General features: G+C 34.5%; 2 protein-coding genes across 2 annotated transcripts; both read left to right on the top strand.

Moving 5' to 3' along the window:
* Positions 1-326: 326 nt before the first annotated feature.
* LOC149796258 (uncharacterized) lies at positions 327-4,698 on the top strand. Its single transcript, XM_089960200.1, has 5 exons — positions 327-411; positions 662-802; positions 1,591-1,706; positions 3,289-3,400; positions 4,536-4,698. The coding sequence occupies exons 2-5, from the start codon at positions 673-675 to the stop codon at positions 4,667-4,669; spliced, it is 492 nt and encodes a 163-aa protein (XP_089816326.1). The 5' UTR covers positions 327-411; positions 662-672; the 3' UTR covers positions 4,670-4,698.
* Positions 4,699-11,183: 6,485 nt separating this feature from the next.
* On the top strand, positions 11,184-15,587 carry LOC149796257 (uncharacterized). Its single transcript, XM_089960199.1, has 5 exons — positions 11,184-11,268; positions 11,519-11,659; positions 12,444-12,559; positions 14,142-14,253; positions 15,425-15,587. The coding sequence occupies exons 2-5, from the start codon at positions 11,530-11,532 to the stop codon at positions 15,556-15,558; spliced, it is 492 nt and encodes a 163-aa protein (XP_089816325.1). The 5' UTR covers positions 11,184-11,268; positions 11,519-11,529; the 3' UTR covers positions 15,559-15,587.
* The last annotated feature ends 8,091 nt before the right edge of the window (positions 15,588-23,678 follow it).

Genomic DNA, 23,678 nt, shown 5'->3' with positions numbered 1-23,678 from the left:
AAAAACGGAATATTTTTGTATTCATATAAAGTAGACTATAATTTATTGTACAGGATAAAATTAATATGATTACAATTTCCCGGTTTACATTAATGCAATATAAATCATCACTTGTTTCACGACTTGGAGGATTTTCAACTTTCAAACTTAGCAAACAAACAAACATGTCCTGTTCATGACGGACGAAAACAAGGTGGAGTTTGGTCGGTGATCTATTAAGGTAAACAGGACGTCACAACTTGCGTGACAAAAGCTCTACAAAGGATTACAATCATTTGAACCTTATATTAAAGTTCACCAATATTGTATGTTGAGTATAAAAGAGAGCCGAGTTGTTACTTTAGCAAATAATATCAGCACAGGGTTCACTGCTGTTTAAAGGCAGTCGTAATATTCGGGAACTGAGAAAAGGTAAACTTTATAGTTAATATGCTAATAGTGCTTTATTTCTATCGTTTAATTTGTTTTCAAACTTTTGATCGCCTTTATAGTTTGATCTTTATGGGCAAAATACATACGTTTAATATTGTGTCGTGCATTGTCTGGTACAATATAAAATAGCTGCCTAAGATGTAAAGATGCTTATTTGTATGTACCGTTTATATACATCATGTTTTTCTCTACATTCATAGAATCATCATCCAATCATTCTTTTGTTAAGGTATCTGCATCATGGAGAAGACAGTAATGTTCGTACAATCTCTGTTGGGACTAGTGATGGCTATACAAATGACTTATGCGTGCCAATGCAGCCACCAATCTCAGTGGGAGTTAATAATGTGTCCTCAATATAATAAAACAGGTTGGTGAAAGTAACAACAAATGTTTCCCATTTGTGTTTGTGTATCAATAGCAAACAATATAATGACCATTATCACGAATCTTACTTCTACATGAACTTCTGCTAATATCATACAATATAATTTTATATTACATATATTGATCATTGACTACTACAGATTTTCATACAAAATCTAGTTTCACACCTCTACCAAGATGTGAATCCTCGACGTGTTAAAAGAAAACAGATTAGGATGTTATTGTAGCCATTACAAGGAAATAAATAAAACAATATGCATATGAAGGAGTATATTACCGAGAATGTTCATCGTATTTAGGACTACGGAACAATATAACAGAAAGAATATTGGTCATTTGTATAGCAGCTTTCCTGAGGTAAATAATAGAAATAAATTATCATCCTTCCAACTTAATAATATGGAATCATTTGACAAATTAGCTATGTCGAAGTTTTGCAATCGCAAAATGTAAGTACGAATATTGGTGATCAAGGTTTTGTTAATTTAGCTAAATTCAGCACAAGAAATATAGAATTACGATAATAAAAAGGTTCTTTGCAGCCTGAAAATGGTAGAATAGAGCATTCAGAAAGTTGATAAAGACATCCACTAGTACACATTTTTCTTCAAATTTAACTTAATATTGTCAAATTACAACCATACATACATACATACATACATACATACATACATACATACATACATACATACATATAACTATGTATACAGATTCGCAATTATTCAAGGCAATTGAGACAACCTTACTATATTATAACTATCTGTATCAAAGTGGTCGAAGGAAGAGTGAAAAGTGTGCAACTGTTGAACGCAGAAGGAGGTGTATCTGAAGATGAATATTTGGCTTTTGGCGGAAGATACAATATGAGTCTGGTACACATATATAAGGTGAGTAAATAAATCTACTTATAATCTAGCTTAAATTAGTCCCATCAATTAAGCTTTCTTTCTCATATGGACACTGGTCCACTCCAATGGCCTAGTGGTTAGAGCATCCGCCTCCGATGCGGGAGGTCGGGGTTTCGAACCTGGAAGAGTCATAGCAAGGACTTTTAAAAATGTTACTAGAAGCTGCCTCGACTGGCGCCCATCATAAATAGGTTAGTGTTAGGACTGGTCGGCTTGGTGTAAGATAATGTCAGTACGTGGGACATGATGCCACATGTCTTGCGCATGATCCACATTGCAAGACATCACTATATTCTGTCGCACTGCAGACATCGTGTCGATGTGACAGAAAAATTATTAAAGCTACGTTAAAAATCCAAGCACTCTCATACACACGACCAACTAATATGGACTCTCGGGCAATGTTTCTGTGTTTGCTCCCCTAAAATGGCTAATGGTTAATAGCCATATAATACTAAAGGTTATGGATAGTGGATGGTTAATGGCAATGCCAATTCATTATTTTAACAGTCTAATCTAATACTTTTCATGATGGAAAGCAAACATGGCACGTTTAAGTGAGCGGAAGACACTGGTGTGAAACTGTTCTTATTAAAAGTTTCAACTTAGTGTTCCGTGTGGCATACATTTACCTATTTTAATTAACAATAGACAGATTGAAATATATAGAGTACACTTGACCTAATTGCAAAACTCTTTGAAATGATTGTTTCAACGTTTGTTGAGATTTTCCTCCACATTACTTAACCTATATACTGTTTAATAATTGATGTTTACCAGTTAATTGTTGAATAAAATCATATTTGTCTCTTCCGATGAGAAGATTCATTGCATGTGCTAACGTGAATGTGATTTTATTTATAATTGTTTCGTTTCAAAATATGGTAATGTGGCTTTTCAACCCTTTTCCTCGTATTGCAATAATTTTTCAGATTTTCCAAAATGATTGATAGGAGGAGGCGATTACACTGATTCTTTATCATTTCATATATCCATATCATGTGAAAAAGAAACCAATTTACGAACTTTAAACAATATAGGTCAGACCTAATTGACTGAGTATGGCGAAAATGGTTCTTTATTTAATGTAGTATAAAATATCAGTGTAAGATTGATTATTCATTGTCATAGATTGGGGGCCTCGTAGTTATTAGTTATAAGAGTTATGAGAGAATTACCTGTAGTTACAATTACAACCCATTTGACGGGTAAAATATTGTCGCTAACCGATCTTCATGACACCATACACCACAATATAATGAATATCTTCCTCATTGAATAGATAATATTGTGAACCATTATAAGCTTCTTAGTTTTATTAATTATCAGAGTAAAACATAACCAAATGCTCAAAAATATTTTAAGAAAATATCAGTTCCATTTAGTCTTATTAATTGATTGAAATATTACAGTTATAACTGAATAATTCCAATCTTGAATATGAAGAAGTTATTCATTAAACAAAATTGGTAATATGATTGACAATTGCAAGTTTATTTTTTTCATATTCACTTCAAGGCAAACTTTCGAACTGTAATGCTAGTTCCCCTTGTCTTTTCAGAATGGGACTTATCCATTAGGCGTACACGATGGTACTTTCGTTCTGCAATTCCCACCTACTGGAAATCTTTGTGGCCAAGTTTTGGAACAAGGCCAAGAGTTCATTATTGGTGGTAAGATATATAAATTTGCCAATTCAGTTTCTAACTTTATGAGAGCTTGGTAACCCAGAAACGAATTCAAACTCGAGCTAAAAGTTTACTCTTAGCACTTCTGAAACACTACTATGCCTAAACTCAGGCATGAACATACACAGTAGCATACGTAGATACCTACTGATTCTGTCGATTTTCTAACTCTTTTGATTATAGTCACCGTGATTCAATCACATATACAGCAAATGGTTTTGTTGTCGGCTTTCGTGTTATGTGTCAGGAATGAAAACTATTTTTTACTCAGACATAGAAATTCATTAGGTTGAAAAGTTGGCAAGCTGTTTTCTTATTGCGTTTCTAAAACCCAAACAGTCACAGAGCATAATGCGTTGTACGGCTTTCCGTTGAGGATTGACACTAATGATGAAATACGGCTATTACTGAACATTGAACATGAAATATCTGCCATTTTAGAATCTCATTCTCGTTATGTTAAACATCATATTTTCGTGAGCCATGTAGTTTTATTTTTCATTGAAATAAACGACCTCCAGTTTAATAGTTTAAGACGTCTATGTCAAGGCATAAATCGAGGTGCTAATCAATTTTCCATCAGTCACTATGACTATGGATTGCACATGTCCTTTCTTTTCTTCTCAAAATGCTGTCCTCAATCTCATAACAATATTTCTCAAGCAACAATTGATGATACAAATCAATAAACTACCAACTAATATAGCAGAAAATAGTCTCAACATTGTGAACATATCCATTGAAGAATAGGAAGTGAGTCGAAACTCTTACTATATTTAGAGTGTTTCTTAGCCAGGGATGGCATGCAGCTTGTTCTGAATAATAGCAAATCTTACTAATTTTATACACTGTACATATTTTACATAGGCAAGAGGAGTTAAAGAAAGCATACGTAAACACATAATATTAAAGTAGATATGCCGAAGAATACCAGAATACCAAAAAGATAATATGTCAATATATATATATATATATATATATATATATATATATATATATATATATATATATATATATATATATATATATATATATATGGGGGGGGGGGTGGGTGTGGGGGGGTGTGTGGGTGTGTTACATTGAGTAAAGCGTAACGCATAATTTGAATTTGATATTTTAGGGGATGTGAACCAGGACGGTGTACTTTACAGTAATACATGCCGACTAATACTGGACGCCATGACCGCCCGCAATAACGAAAGAGGAATGAAAATTCTACAGGGTCACGAGAAACTTAATTGTGGATCTTATTAAGCATTGTTTCTGCTCTTCGAGTGCAAAAGAAATTGTACAAAACTGAATAAAATCAACGTTTCATTCCTAATTTGTTATATTAATCTCTGTTTTCTATATATGTATTTCTTAGCTATCGATCTGTCTATCTATCTATCTCTCTGTCTGTCTTTCGTCTTTGTGTCTACACGGTTAACACTTCACAACAAAATAGACTAGGTCAATAAAACTGACTTTTAATAAACTTGAATATTGAAACTTATTATGTCCGTATAGTTCCTTTATGAAAAGGGTTATGCAGTATACGAACTACGCGTAGCTCCGGTATGATGGTAAAAATATCGATTAATACAATTTCATTTCCTGTTTATGAAATTCAAATCTGGTGACATTCTCCCTGTATTCTATATTATATGCTCTATTTTGGCAATGCAACTAATGTGATGCATCAGATATTAACCCTCAGACTGCATTTTTATCTTTCTTAAACATGTTAATTTCCAAATAACAACATTAAAGTAATTTATATACGTTTTTTCTTTAAGTAATAATATCATGCTCGTAATAAAAGTTGCAATGACAAATGCTAAAACAAACATTTGAGAGTATTGTCTCAAAAAATGTTTCCTGATGTTCGTATAAATGTGTGCTTTTTAAATCGGATTGTCCTTTCGTTCATTATCCTCATTGGTTTCAAAAGTGTATTCAGATAAACACCAGAACGTTCAATGACTGTTGATTTTGATCTCAGCCAAGTAACCTTTATGATCAAAACGTAAAAAGAAAAAACAGATGAGACAATAAGCCAAAAGTCTTATTGTCCATCTGGTGATTTTCATCTCTCAATTCGACTATGTACACAAGATATTAGATAGCTAACTTTTGTACAGGAGTATAGATGACAATTAAGATATAAAGAGTGCCTGCAGATTGCTTTAGATATATAAATAGATATTTACTATCATTAATGATAACATTGATTTTATTTTAAAAATGTTTACCATTCCCGTGTTATTTCTCACTGTTTGGGTCGATCAGCTTAAGATGGTAATCGTGAGGTGTTTTTTTACGATGTGAGTTATTGCAAAATATTACGTAGTGACATGGGGAAATTGCTTCTTAGGTCCATATGTGTGTTTATAACGAGCGCACGATGCAACTAATTTATTCCTAATTCGAATTTATTCTTCTCTGGGATTCCTATCACCCATGGTCGTGTTGCTACATCATTCTAAAGAGGAAAACTTTGTTTAATCTTATTCCTAAATGGTTAGAGTCTTTATAAAAAAGACTAGTTGATCTTTCTGTAATGAAGGCCTTTTAATGAAACAAGAGATGAATAATGTATAGGTGCAGTATTTGGTGGAAAACTTATTTTAGGATAAAGTGAATTGGGTAAGATTAGTAAATCTGCTTTATTTAAAGAAACATTCTAGAATTACGATTCAGAACTACATACAATTAAAGCTAAGAAAGCTGCGGCGTCCAAAAAGATCATGGTAATAAAAATCAAGAAATAGAAAAAGAGAGAATTATAAGTAAAGAGATAGAGAAGTGAGAGGTAGAGATAAAAAGATCAATAAATACAAGTACAGAGGGAAAGAGAAGATAAAAATAAAATAGCAGAGTGATAAAGAATAAGAGAAATGCAAAGTTGGAAGCAAAGGTATTGTAGAAAGAGAAATAAAACTGCCTAAAGAGGAAAACAGAGGCAAATGCAGAGAGAAGAAGGAGAAATGCATTTGAAATTAAAAGCATTATAACTGGAAAGAAGAATACGCTTCCAGCTAGTTTAGACACTTTCAGTAATTGTAATTGTCACATAGTTCAGTACAAATAAAATTGTAAAGAGAAAGTAGAACTATACTTTCTTCACTTTGAGAAAATTGCTGAAAACTTCAAATGACCAAGACAAAGTGTACTTAACGCCAAAGCTAATAACGTTTACACTTATCTGTCGGTACATCAAGGTGTTCATAACAATGTACTTAAAGAATGCGTCTTGAAACAATATGATCTGGTACCTGAGATATATCGACAAAGGATTTCGGTATTGTTGAAAATACAATGGACAAATTCATGTTGAATCTGCAAGAGAAATATATAACTATTTGATATGTGCCACTTTGCCAAGAAGGTTTGTGAACATTACTAGAACTCAGATAGAAGATATTAGTTGAAGAGTTCAAGAATTTCATCGATAGTCATGCTAGAACCTTTGTTGATGAGTAAAGGCTAGAAAGTTTGTAGAATACTGCTCTAATAGCCTATCATTATGATTTGACTCACAAAAATTCATTTGCCAATGAGTTTTCCTCTCAGCATTTGTTAGGTATTCCCAGTCTCATGCAAGAACTTCCAAATGTCAATCTGTCACAACATATAGGATTCAAAATTTCTGATAACACTGATGAAATGTCCATTTAAACTTTTTGTAAGAAGAAACAGCACGTTAAGTTTCATTGCAAAGTGTTGCAAAATATTCCAAATGCACATAATTCTGAAAGGTCAGGGTAGCATTCTTGTCTTGAAAGTTCTACATTGGGTAGGTCAAACGAACAATTCGGTAACTTTAACAGAGAATTATCAACGAATCATGTGGAAAGGTTCTAGAAGACTTTATGGTAATTCTGAACAGCCTACCCCTGTTCAAATATTAATGAGCACATGAGCATTATAAATCACGTTGCCTTTGTCTGTAAAGTCTACTTCTTGTAAAATTGTTATTATTCAGGAAGTTGAGTAAGCCTATGTTAATGATCCTCTCCATTTTGTAAATGTGACATTAGACTTTACTTAGGGAGCCACGACTGTCGGATCAGTAAATTCTTTACCCATTACGGATATTCATTTGTTATCAGATAATGACCTAGTAGCAGACAAGATTGTGGTTGATCTATTTATGATTGACAAGCCTTGTCTGGATCAAAGTTGACCCTGCTAAAACCTACATGTATAACGTACACCAGTTATGTGCAGTTACTAAAGCTTTGACAAAATAGATCTTGAGAATAATGATGGTGATCAGAATGTTATTAATTTAGCTGACACATTTATTAATATGTCTTTTGATGAGGAGACTCTTACTTATACAATTGATAAATGAACAGATATTTATCAGAGAGATTCTTTAATTATTACTAATTCTCTTTACTGGCACGTATTGCCTAAAAGTATACCGTCCAGGTGCACATCTCTTAAAATATTGAATTATGCATTATGCTTTAGTCATTGTAAATATATTTATCGATCTGTTTGGTATTCCTTGGCATATTTACTTTAATCTTATGTATTTATTTATGCATTCGATCACTCTTCCTGCCCATGTAAAATATATACAGTGCATAATTCATGTGTATTCATCCTGGCATGAAGACGATTAAAGATTAGTTATTACTAATCCCATTGCTTCGTTCATATGCGACCACACATCGTTTGAACTAGTCCATACCACACTCACACTCGAGCAAAACTCAGTTCATTTTTTCTGCCTATACCGCCCTCCTCCTAGTAGAAAAAACATGCTGGCTGACTCTTTTTTTGGAGGAGTTTCCGAATCTCCTTCAGCTTTCACTTTGACTGTCCCGGAAACCCAAACACATCAAAACTCATAGATTCCATTAATGTTTTCAACCTCAAACAGTCAGTTAACCAACCCACCTGTAAACATGGTCACATTTTAGACTGAATTCTTCATAGACTGATGATAACATTATACGCTCCTCCCTGGTATCACATGACCTTGCATCAGATCTCCTCTGCATTTTATGCCATCTTGAGGTATCAGTCCCTAACCATCCACCATTATCTGCTACTAAGAGAAACCTCGGTATGAAAAATAGAACCAAACTAATGCACGACATCCAAGCAAGCCTAACAACCTGCTTGCCTTCTATATCAGAACAACCCAATAACTTCCTACGTTCATTGTTGGACAAACATGCCCTAGCTACCAAGTGCAGAGTATCAATTCAAAAGTGTTCTCCATGGTATAGCAGTGTTAGGGACCAGCTTCGCACTGCTAAAATAGACAGCCGTAAAGCGGAGAGGCTTTGGCTTTCCACCAGACTCACTATTCATAAGTTAATCTATGAAGTCGCTAAGAAGAATGTCACAATTATAGTCCACGCAGCGAAATCAGCTCACTACACTACTAAGATCACGGAAAGTTCCAGCTTCCAGACATGTTAGCAAACTGCGTCCGTGACAAAGTACAAACTATTAGAGATAAGCGTGACACCACAATTTCATTTGACTCGTCGTCAGCAAACAGTTGGGATACAGAATTTGAACGGCAATGATTAGCAGCATTTGAACCTGTCTCTATGGATTTCGTACGTACAATCCTGACGAAGAGTACACCAAAGTCATGTGAACTTGATCCAATTCCAACATCACTGCTGCTTGAGTGCTTAGATCCATTATTGCTTTCATTAACTGATCTAATTAATACCTCTGTCTCATCCGGGGAATTCCCATCAGTTTTCCAAACTGCCAGTGTAAAGCCTCTGCTGAAGAAACCAACACTAGATCACAGAGATTTAAAGAACTACCGCCCAGTTTCTAATCTCCCATTCGTATCAAATATCTTAGAAAGGGTTGTTTTATCCCATCCTGTATCTCATCTGAATTCTAACAGTCTTTTTTAGCAATGTACAGTCTGCATATCGCCCTTACCACAGGACTGAAACTACTCTTCTAAAAGTAGTTAATGACATTCTCTCTGCGATGGATAGCGGAAAGATTACAGTCCTCACCCTCCTTGATTTGTCTGCAGCATTTGACACAATAGACCATGATATATTACTTCACCGTCTCCAGCATGTATTTGGCATTCATGATACAGCTTTACATTGGTTCAAGTCCTACTTGGTCAACAGGACACAAATTGTATCTGCAAATGGAATACACTCCAGCCCAGCTGATCTATGTTGTGGTGTTCCACAGGGGTCTGTTCTTGGACCTGTTCTCTTCATTCTATACACTCATTCGCTCTCAAGTGTCATAGATCATCATTCAGTGTCTCACCAATTGTACGCTGATGACACCCAAATATACAAATCTAGCCACCCAACTGAAGTTGATGCTACCGTCCAAGGTGTAGAGAGGTGCATTTCTGATGTGAAATCATGGATGACATGTAACAAGCTGCAGATGAATGATGATAAAACTGAGGCCATTCTGATCACAACACAAAGACTTTCTCATTCACATCCTTTACTTCAAACAATAAATATCAGCAATACCAACATTAAATTCACACAATCAGTACGAAACCTAGGTGTTACTCTGAACAGTACTCTCACATTGCACCAACATGTCATGAACATATGCAAGGCTGCATATCTTGAACTGCGACGCATCACCTCAATTCGCAAATATCTTTCAGGTGATGCCTCTAAAACACTTGTGTGTTCATTAGTACTTTCAAGACTGGACTATAGTAACTCAATTTTGTCTGGTTCATCTCGATATCTGCTCCAGATACCTCAAAAAGTTCAAAAAACAGCTGCTCGGATCATATTTAGAGTACCACGATCAGAGCACACCTCCCCGCTGCTCTGTACCCTACACTGGCTATCCATTCCATCCAGAATCAAACACAAAACAATTTTCTCTGTGTTACGTTTCACTGTCGGACTCTAGTCCAACATAACAATCCGACATCGTCCATGTGTACAGACCAGCAAGATACTTACGCTACTATTCCATTTTATGGCAATGAATAATCCATCATGCATGGATATTTTATACTATAAAATAAGGAACTATTTTCGCCATACCCAGTCAATTAGATTTGACCTATATATAATGTTTCAAGTTCGTAAATTGCTTTCTTTTACAGATGATATTGATATAGTAAATGATCACGAATAGGTGTAAACCTCTCCTCCTATCAATTAATTAAGTAGATTCGAAAAACTATTGCAATGCGAAGAAATGGTTTGAAAAGAAACATTACCATATTTGAAAAGGAAACAATTGCAAACTAAAATCATAATCACGTCAACAAATGCAATGAATCTCCCATCGCAGCAGACGAATATGTTTGTATTCAACAAGCAACTTTTAAACAGCACTTATACAATAATATAAGGTTTATAGGTTAAGGGATGTGGAGGAAAATCTATCCCGCCTTTCTCACTCTCCTTCTATCTCATTCTCTCGGCGGATTATCCAAATTTCAGCTTTATATTTTCAAAGGCTTAAAAAACGGAATATTTTTGTATTCATATAAAGTAGACTATAATTTATTGTACAGGATAAAATTAATATGATTACAATTTCCCGGTTTACATTAATGCAATATAAATCATCACTTGTTTCACGACTTGGAGGATTTTCAACTTTCAAACTTAGCAAACAAACAAACATGTCCTGTTCATGACGGATGAAAACAAGGTGGAGTTTGGTCGGTGATCTATTAAGGTAAACAGGACGTCACAACTTGCGTGACAAAAGCTCTACAAAGGATTATAATCATTTGAACCTTATATTAAAGTTCACCAATATTGTATGTTGAGTATAAAAGAGAGCCGAGTTGTTACTTTAGCAAATAATATCAGCACAGGGTTCACTGCTGTTTAAAGGCAGTCGTAATATTCGGGAACTGAGAAAAGGTAAACTTTATAGTTAATATGCTAATAGTGCTTTATTTCTATCGTTTAATTTGTTTTCAAACTTTTGATCGCCTTTATAGTTTGATCTTTATGGGCAAAATACATACGTTTAATATTGTGTCGTGCATTGTCTGGTACAATATAAAATAGCTGCCTAAGATGTAAAGATGCTTATCTGTATGTACCGTTTATATACATCATGTTTTTCTCTACATTCATAGAATCATCATCCAATCATTCTTTTGTTAAGGTATCTGCATCATGGAGAAGACAGTAATGTTCGTACAATCTCTGTTGGGACTAGTGATGGCTATACAAATGACTTATGCGTGCCAATGCAGCCACCAATCTCAGTGGGAGTTAATAATGTGTCCTCAATATAATAAAACAGGTTGGTGAAAGTAACAACAAATGTTTCCCATTTGTGTTTGTGTACCAATAGCAAACAATATAATGACCATTATCACGAATCTTACTTCTACATGAACTTCTGCTAATATCATACAATATAATTTTATATTACATATATTGATCATTGACTACTACAGGTTTTCATACAAAATCTAGTTTCACACCTCTACCAAGATGTGAATCCTCGACGTGTTAAAAGAAAACAGATTAGGATGTTATTGTAGCCATTACAAGGAAATAAATAAAACAATATGCATATGAAGGAGTATATTACCGAGAATGTTCATCGTATTTAGGACTACGGAACAATATAACAGAAAGAATATTGGTCATTTGTATAGCAGCTTTCCTGAGGTAAATAATAGAAATAAATTATCATCCTTCCAACTTAATAATATGGAATCATTTGACAAATTAGCTATGTCGAAGTTTTGCAATCGCAAAATGTAAGTACGAATATTGGTGATCAAGGTTTTGTTAATTTAGCTAAATTCAGCACAAGAAATATAGAATTACGATAATAAAAAGGTTCTTTGCAGCCTGAAAATGGTAGAATAGAGCATTCAGAAAGTTGATAAAGACAGCCACTACTACACATTTTTCTTCAAATTTAACTTAATATTGTCAAATTACAACCATACATACATACATACATACATACATACATACATACATACATACATACATATAACTATGTATACAGATTCGCAATTATTCAAGGCAATTGAGACAACCTTACTATATTATAACTATCTGTATCAAAGTGGTCGAAGGAAGAGTGAAAAGTGTGCAACTGTTGAACGCAGAAGGAGGTGTATCTGAAGATGAATATTTGGCTTTTGGCGGAAGATACAATATGAGTCTGGTACACATATATAAGGTGAGTAAATAAATCTACTTATAATCTAGCTTAAATTAGTCCCATCAATTAAGCTTTCTTTCTCATATGGACACTGGTCCACTCCAATGGCCTAGTGGTTAGAGCATCCGCCTCCGATGCGGGAGGTCGGGGTTTCGAACCTGGAAGAGTCATAGCAAGGACTTTTAAAAATGTTACTAGAAGCTGCCTCGACTGGCGCCCATCATAAATAGGTTAGTGTTAGGACTGGTCGGCTTGGTGTAAGATAATGTCAGTACGTGGGACATGATGCCACATGTCTTGCGCATGATCCACATTGCAAGACATCACTATATTCTGTCGCACTGCAGACATCGTGTCGATGTGACAGAAAAATTATTAAAGCTACGTTAAAAATCCAAGCACTCTCATACACACGACCAACTAATATGGACTCTCGGGCAATGTTTCTGTGTTTGCTCCCCTAAAATGGCTAATGGTTAATAGCCATATAATACTAAAGGTTATGGATAGTGGATGGTTAATGGCAATGCCAATTCATTATTTTAACAGTCTAATCTAATACTTTTCATGATGGAAAGCAAACATGGCACGTTTAAGTGAGCGGAAGACACTGGTGTGAAACTGTTCTTATTAAAAGTTTCAACTTAGTGTTCCGTGTGGCATACATTTACCTATTTTAATTAACAATAGACAGATTGAAATATATAGAGTACACTTGACCTAATTGCAAAACTCTTTGAAATGCTTGTTTCAACGTTTGTTGAGATTTTCCTCCACATTACTTAACCTATATACTGTTTAATAATTGATGTTTACCAGTTAATTGTTGAATAAAATCATATTTGTCTCTTCCGATGAGAAGATTCATTGCATGTGCTAACGTGAATGTGATTTTATTTATAATTGTTTCGTTTCAAAATATGGTAATGTGGCTTTTCAACCCTTTTCCTCGTATTGCAATAATTTTTCAGATTTTCCAAAATGATTGATAGGAGGAGGCGATTACACTGATTCTTTATCATTTCATATATCCATATCATGTGAAAAAGAAACCAATTTACGAACTTTAAACAATATAGGTCAGACCTAATTGACTGAGTATGGCGAAAATGGTTCTTTATTTAATGTAGTATAAAATATCAGTGTAAGATTGATTATTCATTGTCATAGATTGGGGGCCTCGTAGTTATTAGTTATAAGAGTTATGAGAGAATTACCTGTAGTTACAATTACAACCCATTTGACGGGTAAAATATTGTCGCTAACCGATCTTCATGACACCATACACCACAATATAATGAATATCTTCCTCATTGAATAGATAATATTGTGAACCATTATAAGCTTCTTAGTTTTATTAATTATCAGAGTAAAACATAACCAAATGCTCAAAAATATTTTAAGAAAATATCAGTTCCATTTAGTCTTATTAATTGATTGAAATATTACAGTTATAACTGAATAATTCCAATCTTGAATATGAAGAAGTTATTCATTAAACAAAATTGGTAATATGATTGACAATTGCAAGTTTATTTTTTTCATATTCACTTCAAGGCAAACTTTCGAACTGTAATGCTAGTTCCCCTTGTCTTTTCAGAATGGGACTTATCCATTAGGCGTACACGATGGTACTTTCGTTCTGCAATTCCCACCTACTGGAAATCTTTGTGGCCAAGTTTTGGAACAAGGCCAAGAGTTCATTATTGGTGGTAAGATATATAAATTTGCCAATTCAGTTTCTAACTTTATGAGAGCTTGGTAACCCAGAAACGAATTCAAACTCGAGCTAAAAGTTTACTCTTAGCACTTCTGAAACACTACTATGCCTAAACTCAGGCATGAACATACACAGTAGCATACGTAGATACCTACTGATTCTGTCGATTTTCTAACTCTTTTGATTATAGTCACCGTGATTCAATCACATATACAGCAAATGGTTTTGTTGTCGGCTTTCGTGTTATGTGTCAGGAATGAAAACTATTTTTTACTCAGACATAGAAATTCATTAGGTTGAAAAGTTGGCAAGCTGTTTTCTTATTGCGTTTCTAAAACCCAAACAGTCACAGAGCATAATGCGTTGTACGGCTTTCCGTTGAGGATTGACACTAATGATGAAATACGGCTATTACTGAACATTGAACATGAAATATCTGCCATTTTAGAATCTCATTCTCGTTATGTTAAACATCATATTTTCGTGAGCCATGTAGTTTTATTTTTCATTGAAATAAACGACCTCCAGTTTAATAGTTTAAGACGTCTATGTCAAGGCATAAATCGAGGTGCTAATCAATTTTCCATCAGTCACTATGACTATGGATTGCACATGTCCTTTCTTTTCTTCTCAAAATGCTGTCCTCAATCTCATAACAATATTTCTCAAGCAACAATTGATGATACAAATCAATAAACTACCAACTAATATAGCAGAAAATAGTCTCAACATTGTGAACATATCCATTGAAGAATAGGAAGTGAGTCGAAACTCTTACTATATTTAGAGTGTTTCTTAGCCAGGGATGGCATGCAGCTTGTTCTGAATAATAGCAAATCTTATTAATTTTATACACTGTACATATTTTACATAGGCAAGAGGAGTTAAAGAAAGCATACGTAAACACATAATATTAAAGTAGATATGCCGAAGAATACCAGAATACCAAAAAGATAATATGTCAATATATATATATATATATATATATATATATATATATATATATATATATATATATATATATATATATATATATATATATATATATATATATATATATATATATATATATATATATATATGTGGGGGGGGTGGGTGTGGGGGGTGTGTGGGTGTGTTACATTGAGTAAAGCGTAACGCATAATTTGAATTTGATATTTTAGGGGATGTGAACCAGGACGGTGTACTTTACAGTAATACATGCCGACTAATACTGGACGCCATGACCGCCCGCAATAACGAAAGAGGAATGAAAATTCTACAGGGTCACGAGAAACTTAATTGTGGATCTTATTAAGCATTGTTTCTGCTCTTCGAGTGCAAAAGAAATTGTACAAAACTGAATAAAATCAACGTTTCATTCCTAATTTGTTATATTAATCTCTGTTTTCTATATATGTATTTCTTAGCTATCGATCTGTCTATCTATCTATCTCTCTGTCTGTCTTTCGTCTTTGTGTCTACACGGTTAACACTTCACAACAAAATAGACTAGGTCAATAAAACTGACTTTTAATAAACTTGAATATTGAAACTTATTATGTCCGTATAGTTCCTTTATGAAAAGGGTTATGCAGTATACGAACTACGCGTAGCTCCGGTATGATGGTAAAAATATCGATTAATACAATTTCATTTCCTGTTTATGAAATTCAAATCTGGTGACATTCTCCCTGTATTCTATATTATATGCTCTATTTTGGCAATGCAACTAATGTGATGCATCAGATATTAACCCTCAGACTGCATTTTTATCTTTCTTAAACATGTTAATTTCCAAATAACAACATTAAAGTAATTTTTATACGTTTTTTCTTTAAGTAATAATATCATGCTCGTAATAAAAGTTGCAATGACAAATGCTAAAACAAACATTTGAGAGTATTGTCTCAAAAAATGTTTCCTGATGTTCGTATAAATGTGTGCTTTTTAAATCGGATTGTCCTTTCGTTCATTATCCTCATTGGTTTCAAAAGTGTATTCAGATAAACACCAGAACGTTCAATGACTGTTGATTTTGATCTCAGCCAAGTAACCTTTATGATCAAAACGTAAAAAGAAAAAACAGATGAGACAATAAGCCAAAAGTCTTATTGTCCATCTGGTGATTTTCATCTCTCAATTCGACTATGTACACAAGATATTAGATAGCTAACTTTTGTACAGGAGTATAGATGACAATTAAGATATAAAGAGTGCCTGCAGATTGCTTTAGATATATAAATAGATATTTACTATCATTAATGATAACATTGATTTTATTTTAAAAATGTTTACCATTCCCGTGTTATTTCTCACTGTTTGGGTCGATCAGCTTAAGATGGTAATCGTGAGGTGTTTTTTTACGATGTGAGTTATTGCAAAATATTACGTAGTGACATGGGGAAATTGCTTCTTAGGTCCATATGTGTGTTTATAACGAGCGCACGATGCAACTAATTTATTCCTAATTCGAATTTATTCTTCTCTGGGATTCCTATCACCCATGGTCGTGTTGCTACATCATTCTAAAGAGGAAAACTTTGTTTAATCTTATTCCTAAATGGTTAGAGTCTTTATAAAAAAGACTAGTTGATCTTTCTGTAATGAAGGCCTTTTAATGAAACAAGAGATGAATAATGTATAGATGCAGTATTTGGTGGAAAACTTATTTTAGGATAAAGTGAATTGGGTAAGATTAGTAAATCTGCTTTATTTAAAGAAACATTCTAGAATTACGATTCAGAACTACATACAATTAAAGCTAAGAAAGCTGCGGCGTCCAAAAAGATCATGGTAATAAAAATCAAGAAATAGAAAAAGAGAGAATTATAAGTAAAGAGATAGAGAAGTGAGAGGTAGAGATAAAAAGATCAATAAATACAAGTACAGAGGGAAAGAGAAGATAAAAATAAAATAGCAGAGTGATAAAGAATAAGAGAAATGCAAAGTTGGAAGCAAAGGTATTGTAGAAAGAGAAATAAAACTGCCTAAAGAGGAAAACAGAGGCAAATGCAGAGAGAAGAAGGAGAAATGCATTTGAAATTAAAAGCATTATAACTGGAAAGAAGAATACGCTTCCAGCTAGTTTAGACACTTTCAGTAATTGTAATTGTCACATAGTTCAGTACAAATAAAATTGTAAAGAGAAAGTAGAACTATACTTTCTTCACTTTGAGAAAATTGCTGAAAACTTCAAATGACCAAGACAAAGTGTACTTAACGCCAAAGCTAATAACGTTTACACTTATCTGTCGGTACATCAAGGTGTTCATAACAATGTACTTAAAGAATACGTCTTGAAACAATATGATCTGGTACCTGAGATATATCGACAAAGGGTTTCAGTATTGTTGAAAATACAATGGACAAATTCATGTTGAATCTGCAAGGGAAATATATAACTATTTGATATGTGCCACTTTGCCAAGAAGGTTTGTGAACATTACTAGAACTCAGAAGATATTAGTTGAAGAGTTCAAGAATTTCATCGATAGTCATGCTAGAACCTTTGTTGATGAGTAAAGGCTAGAAAGTTTGTAGAATACTGCTCTAATAGCCTATCATTATGATCTGACTCACACAAATTCATTTGCCAATGAGTTTTCCTCTCAGCATTTGTTAGGTATTCCCAGTCTCATGCAAGAACTTCCAAATGTCAATCTGTCACAACATATAGGATTCAAAATTTCTGATAACACTGATGAAATGTCCATTTAAACTTTTTGTAAGAAGAAACAGCACGTTAAGTTTCATTGCAAAGTGTTGCAAAATATTCCAAATGTACATATTTCTGAAAGGTCAGGGTCGCATTCTTGTCTTGAAAGATCTACATTGGGTAGGTCAAACGAACAATTCGGTAACTTTAACAGAGAATTATCAACGAATCATGTGGAAAGGTTCTAGAAGACTTTATGGTAATTCTGAACAGCCTACCCCTGTTCAAATATTAATGAGCACATGAGCATTATAAATCACGTTGCCTTTGTCTGTAAAGTCTACTTCTTGTAAAATTGCTATTATTCAGGAAGTTGAGTAAGCCTATGTTAATGATCCTCTCCATTTTGTAAATGTGACATTAGACTTTACTTAGGGAGCCACGACTGTCGGATCAGTAAATTCTTTACCCATTACGGATATTCATTTGTTATCAGATAATGACCTAGTAGCAGACAAGATTGTGGTTGATCTATTTATGATTGACAAGCCTTGTCTGGATCAAAGTTGACCCTGCTAAAACCTACATGTATAACGTACACCAGTTATGTGCAGTTACTAAAGCTTTGACAAAATAGATCTTGAGAATAATGATGGTGATCAGAATGTTATTAATTTAGCTGACACATTTATTAATATGTCTTTTGATGAGGACACTCTTACTTATATAATTGATAAATGAACAGATATTTATCAGAGAGATTCTTTAATTATTACTAATTCTCTTTACTGGCACGTATTGCCTAAAAGTATACCGTCCAGGTGCACATCTCTTAAAATATTGAATTATGCATTATGCTTTAGTCATTGTAAATATATTTATTGATCTGTTTGGTATTCGTCGGCATATTTACTTTAATCTTATGTATTTATTTATGCATTCGATCACTCTTCCTGCCCATGTAAAATATATACAGTGCATAATTCATGTGTATTCATCCTGGCATGAAGACGATTAAAGATTAGTTATTACTAATCCCATTGCTTCGTTCATATGCGACCACATATCGTTTGAACTAGTCCATACCACACTCACACTCGAGCAAAACTCAGTTCATTTTTCTGCCTATACCGCCCTCCTCCTAGTAGAAAAAACATGCTGGCTGACTCTCTTTTTTTGGAGGAGTTTCCGAATCTCCTTCAGCTTTCACTTTGACTGTCCCGGAAACCCAAACACATCAAAACTCATAGATTCCATTAATGTTTTCAACCTCAAACAGTCAGTTAACCAACCCACCCATAAACATGGTCACATTTTAGACTGAATTCTTCATAGACTGATGATAACATTACACGCTCCTCCCTGGTATCACAAGACCTTGCATCAGATCTCCTCTGCATTTTATGCCATCTTGAGGTATCAGTCCCTAACCATCCACCCTTATCTGCTACTAAGAGAAACCTCAGTATGAAAAATAGAACCAAACTAATGCACGACATCCAAGCAAGCCTAACAACCTGCTTGCCTTCTATATCAGAACAACCCAATAACTTCCTACGTTCATTGTTGGACAAACATGCCCTAACTACCAAGTGCAGAGTATCAATTCAAAAGTGTTCTCCATGGTATAGCAGTGTTAGGGACCAGCTTCGCACTGCTAAAAGAGACAGCCATAAAGCTGAGAGGCTTTGGCTTTCCACCAGACTCACTATTCATAAGTTAATCTATGAAGTCGCTAAGAAGAATGTCACAATTATAGTCCATGCAGCGAAATCAGCTCACTACACTACTAAGATCACGGAAAGTTCAAGCTTCCAGACATGTTAGCAAACTGCGTCCGTGACTAAGTACAAACTATTAGAGATAAGCGTGACACTACAATTTCATTTCACTCGTCGTCAGCAAACAGTTGGGATACAGAATTTGAACGGCAATGATTAGCAGCATTTGAACCTGTCTCTATGGATTTCGTACGTACAATCCTGACGAAGAGTACACCAAAGTCATGTGAACTTGATCCAATTCCAACATCACTGCTGCTTGAGTGCTTAGATCCATTATTGCTTTCATTAACTGATCTAATTAATACCTCTGTCTCATCCGGGGAATTCCCATCAGTTTTCCAAACTGCCAGTGTAAAGCCTCTGCTGAAGAAACCAACACTAGATCACAGCGATTTAAAGAACTACCGCCCAGTTTCTAATCTCCCATTCGTATCAAATATCTTAGAAAGGGTTGTTTTATCCCATCCTGTATCTCATCTGAATTCTAACAGTCTTTTTTAGCAATGTACAGTCTGCATATCGCCCTTGCCACAGGACTGAAACTACTCTTCTAAAAGTAGTTAATGACATTCTCTCTGCGATGGATAGCGGAAAGATTACAGTCCTCACCCTCCTTGATTTGTCTGCAGCATTTGACACAATAGACCATGATATATTACTTCACCGTCTCCAGCATGTATTTGGCATTCATGATACAGCTTTACATTGGTTCAAGTCCTACTTGGTCAACAGGACACAAATTGTATCTGCAAATGGAATACACTCCAGCCCAGCTGATCTATGTTGTGGTGTTCCACAGGGGTCTGTTCTTGGACCTGTTCTCTTCATTCTATACACTCATTCGCTCTCAAGTGTCATAGATCATCATTCAGTGTCTCACCAATTGTACGCTGATGACACCCAAATATACAAATCTAGCCACCCAACTGAAGTTGATGCTACCGTCCAAGGTGTAGAGAGGTGCATTTCTGATGTGAAATCATGGATGACATGTAACAAGCTGCAGATGAATGATGATAAAACTGAGGCCATTCTGATCACAACACAAAGACTTTCTCATTCACATCCTTTACTTCAAACAATAAATATCAGCAATACCAACATTAAATTCACACAATCAGTACGAAACCTAGGTGTTACTCTGAACAGTACTCTCACATTGCACCAACATGTCATGAACATATGCAAGGCTGCATATCTTGAACTGCGACGCATCACCTCAATTCGCAAATATCGTTCAGGTGATGCCTCTAAAACACTTGTGTGTTCATTAGTACTTTCAAGACTGGACTATAGTAACTCAATTTTGTCTGGTTTATCTCAATATCTGCTCCAGATACCTCAAAAAGTTCAAAACACAGCTGCTCGGATCATATTTAGAGTACCACGATCAGAGCACACCTCCCCGCTGCTCTGTACCCTACACTGGCTATCCATTCGATCCAGAATCAAACACAAAACAATTTTCTCTGTGTTACGTTTCACTGTCGGACTCTAGTCCAACATAACAATCCGACCTCATCCATGTGTACACACCAGCAAGATACTTACGCTGCTATTCTGACAATCGTATACTCATTATTCCCACTATGAAAACAAAGTCATATGGACAGCGCTCTTTTGCATACCAGGGCCCAGCAACTTGAAATGAATTGCACACTGAACTTAGACGCAAAGACACATTCATCCCATTCAAAATTGCTCTCAAAACTCACTTATTTCGACTGCAAGAACAAACTTAAAGACCTAATAATGTTTCGTACCATAAATATTAACAGCATGTTTTTTTATGCTTTCTAATTTCATGGTGTCTGTTTTTGTAATCATATCATTATATGTTTTTTATCTTATATGTGTTGTCTAATGTTGTAGTGCGCTTAGAGCTTCTAAAGATTAGGCCAAATACAAAGTCATCATTAGTATTACTATTATTATCATTATATTGGAATTATCAAACGTATCAAGTTAGTAAGATATACTATTAATCAATCCACGCGGCATACCATCCGTGTCTAAGAAACACTCTAAATATAGTAAGCTTTGGGAGTTAATTTTTATTCTTCGATGGATATATTCCCAATATTCTGAATCGTTTCTAATATAGTAATTGTTATTTACCTGACATGTATCATCAATTAATGTTTGAAACATGTTGTTATGAGATTAGGAACTACATTTTGAGAAGAAATGAGAGGACATGTACAATTAATTGTCATATTGACTGAAGGAAAATTCATTAGCACATCGATGTATGCCTTAAGAGTGATATCTTAAACTTCATATTTGGTGGTTATTTATTTTAATGAGAAAGGCAACTACAAGTCACACGAAAACATGATGTTAAACAGAATGAGATTCTGCAATGGTATATATTTCATGTTCAATGCCGATGATAGCCATATTTCATCACTAGTGTCAATCCTCAACGGAAAGCTGTAAAACGCATTATGCTCTGTGACTGTGCGCGTTTCTAATAAATTTCTATGAGTAATAAACAGCTTTCACAACTGACACATAAAACGAAAGTCGACAAAAAAGACATGTGTATATTATTGAATCACGGTGACTATAATCAAAGGAGTTAGAAAATCGACAGAATCAGTAGGTACCTGATTATCCCTCTGTGTATGTTAATGCGTGAGTGTAAGCATAGTAGTGCTTTAAAAGTGCATGGAGGCAAATCTTTAGTTCGAGTTTGAGTTCGTTTCTGGGTTACCAAGGTCTCAAACAAGTAGAAATTGAATTTGCGAACTTATCTATCTTACCGCCAATAATGTACTCTTTGCCTTGATACAAACCGTGGCCACAAAGATTCCAGTACGTGGGAAACGCAGAACGAAAGTACAAGCCTGTACGCCTAATGGATAAGTCCCATTCTGAAAAACAAAGGGAACTATCATTACGGTTCGCCAAGTACGCGTTCCTGTGAATGTTACAAAATTAAGCTCGCCATTTTCAATCATATTACAATTTCTTTATACATAATAGCTTGCGTCGGTAGTGGGCAGTGATTATTATTCAATCTCAGGATTAGAATTAAGCAGTTATAATTATAATATTTCAAACAATTCATAATACTGAATGGAATTGATATTTTCGAAAATGTCTTTGAACATTTGGTCTGTTTTTCTCTCACACTTAGTCAACCAAAGAAGTTTATAATGATTCATAACATTTCCCATCCAGTGAGCAAGACATTACGAGTCAAGTATCATATTCCTGGTGAGTGGTGTTATGCAGATCGTAAAGCGACAATACTGTACTCGTCAAATGGGTAGGAAATGCAATTATAAGAAATTCTCTCATAACTCCAATAACTAATAACTACGGGTCACCCATTTTATGGCAATGAATAATCCATCATGCATGGATATTTTATACTATAAAATAAGGAACTATTTTCGCCATACCCAGTCAATTAGATTTGACCTATATATAATGTTTCAAGTTCGTAAATTGCTTTCCTTTATACATGATATTGATATAGTAAATGATCACGAATAGGTGTAAACCTCTCCTCCTATCAATTAATTAAGTAGATTCGAAAAACTATTGCAATGCGAAGAAATGGTTTGAAAAGAAACATTACCATATTTGAAAAGGAAACAATTGCAAACTAAAATCATAATCACGTCAACAAATGCAATGAAACTCCCATCGCAGCAGACGAATATGTTTGTATTCAACAAGCAACTTTTAAACAGCACTTATACAATAATATAAGGTTTATAGGTTAAGGGATGTGGAGGAAAATCTATCCCGCCTTTCTCACTCTCCTTCTATCTCATTCTCTCGGCGGATTATCCAAATTTCAGCTTTATATTTTCAAAGGCTTAAAAAACGGAATATTTTTGTATTCATATAAAGTAGACTATAATTTATTGTACAGGATAAAATTAATATGATTACAATTTCCTGGTTTACATTAATGCAATATAAATCATCACTTGTTTCACGACTTGGAGGATTTTCAACTTTCAAACTTAGCAAACAAAC

The sequence above is a fragment of the Sinohyriopsis cumingii genome, chromosome 6 (assembly GCF_028554795.1).
Source record: "Sinohyriopsis cumingii isolate HCF-2022 chromosome 6, ASM2855479v2, whole genome shotgun sequence".
NCBI classification, from domain to species: Eukaryota; Metazoa; Mollusca; class Bivalvia; order Unionida; family Unionidae; genus Sinohyriopsis; species Sinohyriopsis cumingii.
Note: the sequence above shows the minus strand (reverse complement) of the source record. Positions and strands in the feature narration are given on the sequence as shown.

Coding starts and splice junctions, on each gene's coding strand:
- LOC149796258 (XM_089960200.1), top strand. CDS start 673: ATGGAGAAGACAGTAATGTTCGTACAATCTCTGTTGGGACTAGTGATG. Junction 803..1,590: donor TCCTCAATATAATAAAACAG/GTTGGTGAAAGT, acceptor TCTGTATCAAAG/TGGTCGAAGGAAGAGTGAAA. Junction 1,707..3,288: donor GTCTGGTACACATATATAAG/GTGAGTAAATAA, acceptor TTGTCTTTTCAG/AATGGGACTTATCCATTAGG.
- LOC149796257 (XM_089960199.1), top strand. CDS start 11,530: ATGGAGAAGACAGTAATGTTCGTACAATCTCTGTTGGGACTAGTGATG. Junction 11,660..12,443: donor TCCTCAATATAATAAAACAG/GTTGGTGAAAGT, acceptor TCTGTATCAAAG/TGGTCGAAGGAAGAGTGAAA. Junction 12,560..14,141: donor GTCTGGTACACATATATAAG/GTGAGTAAATAA, acceptor TTGTCTTTTCAG/AATGGGACTTATCCATTAGG.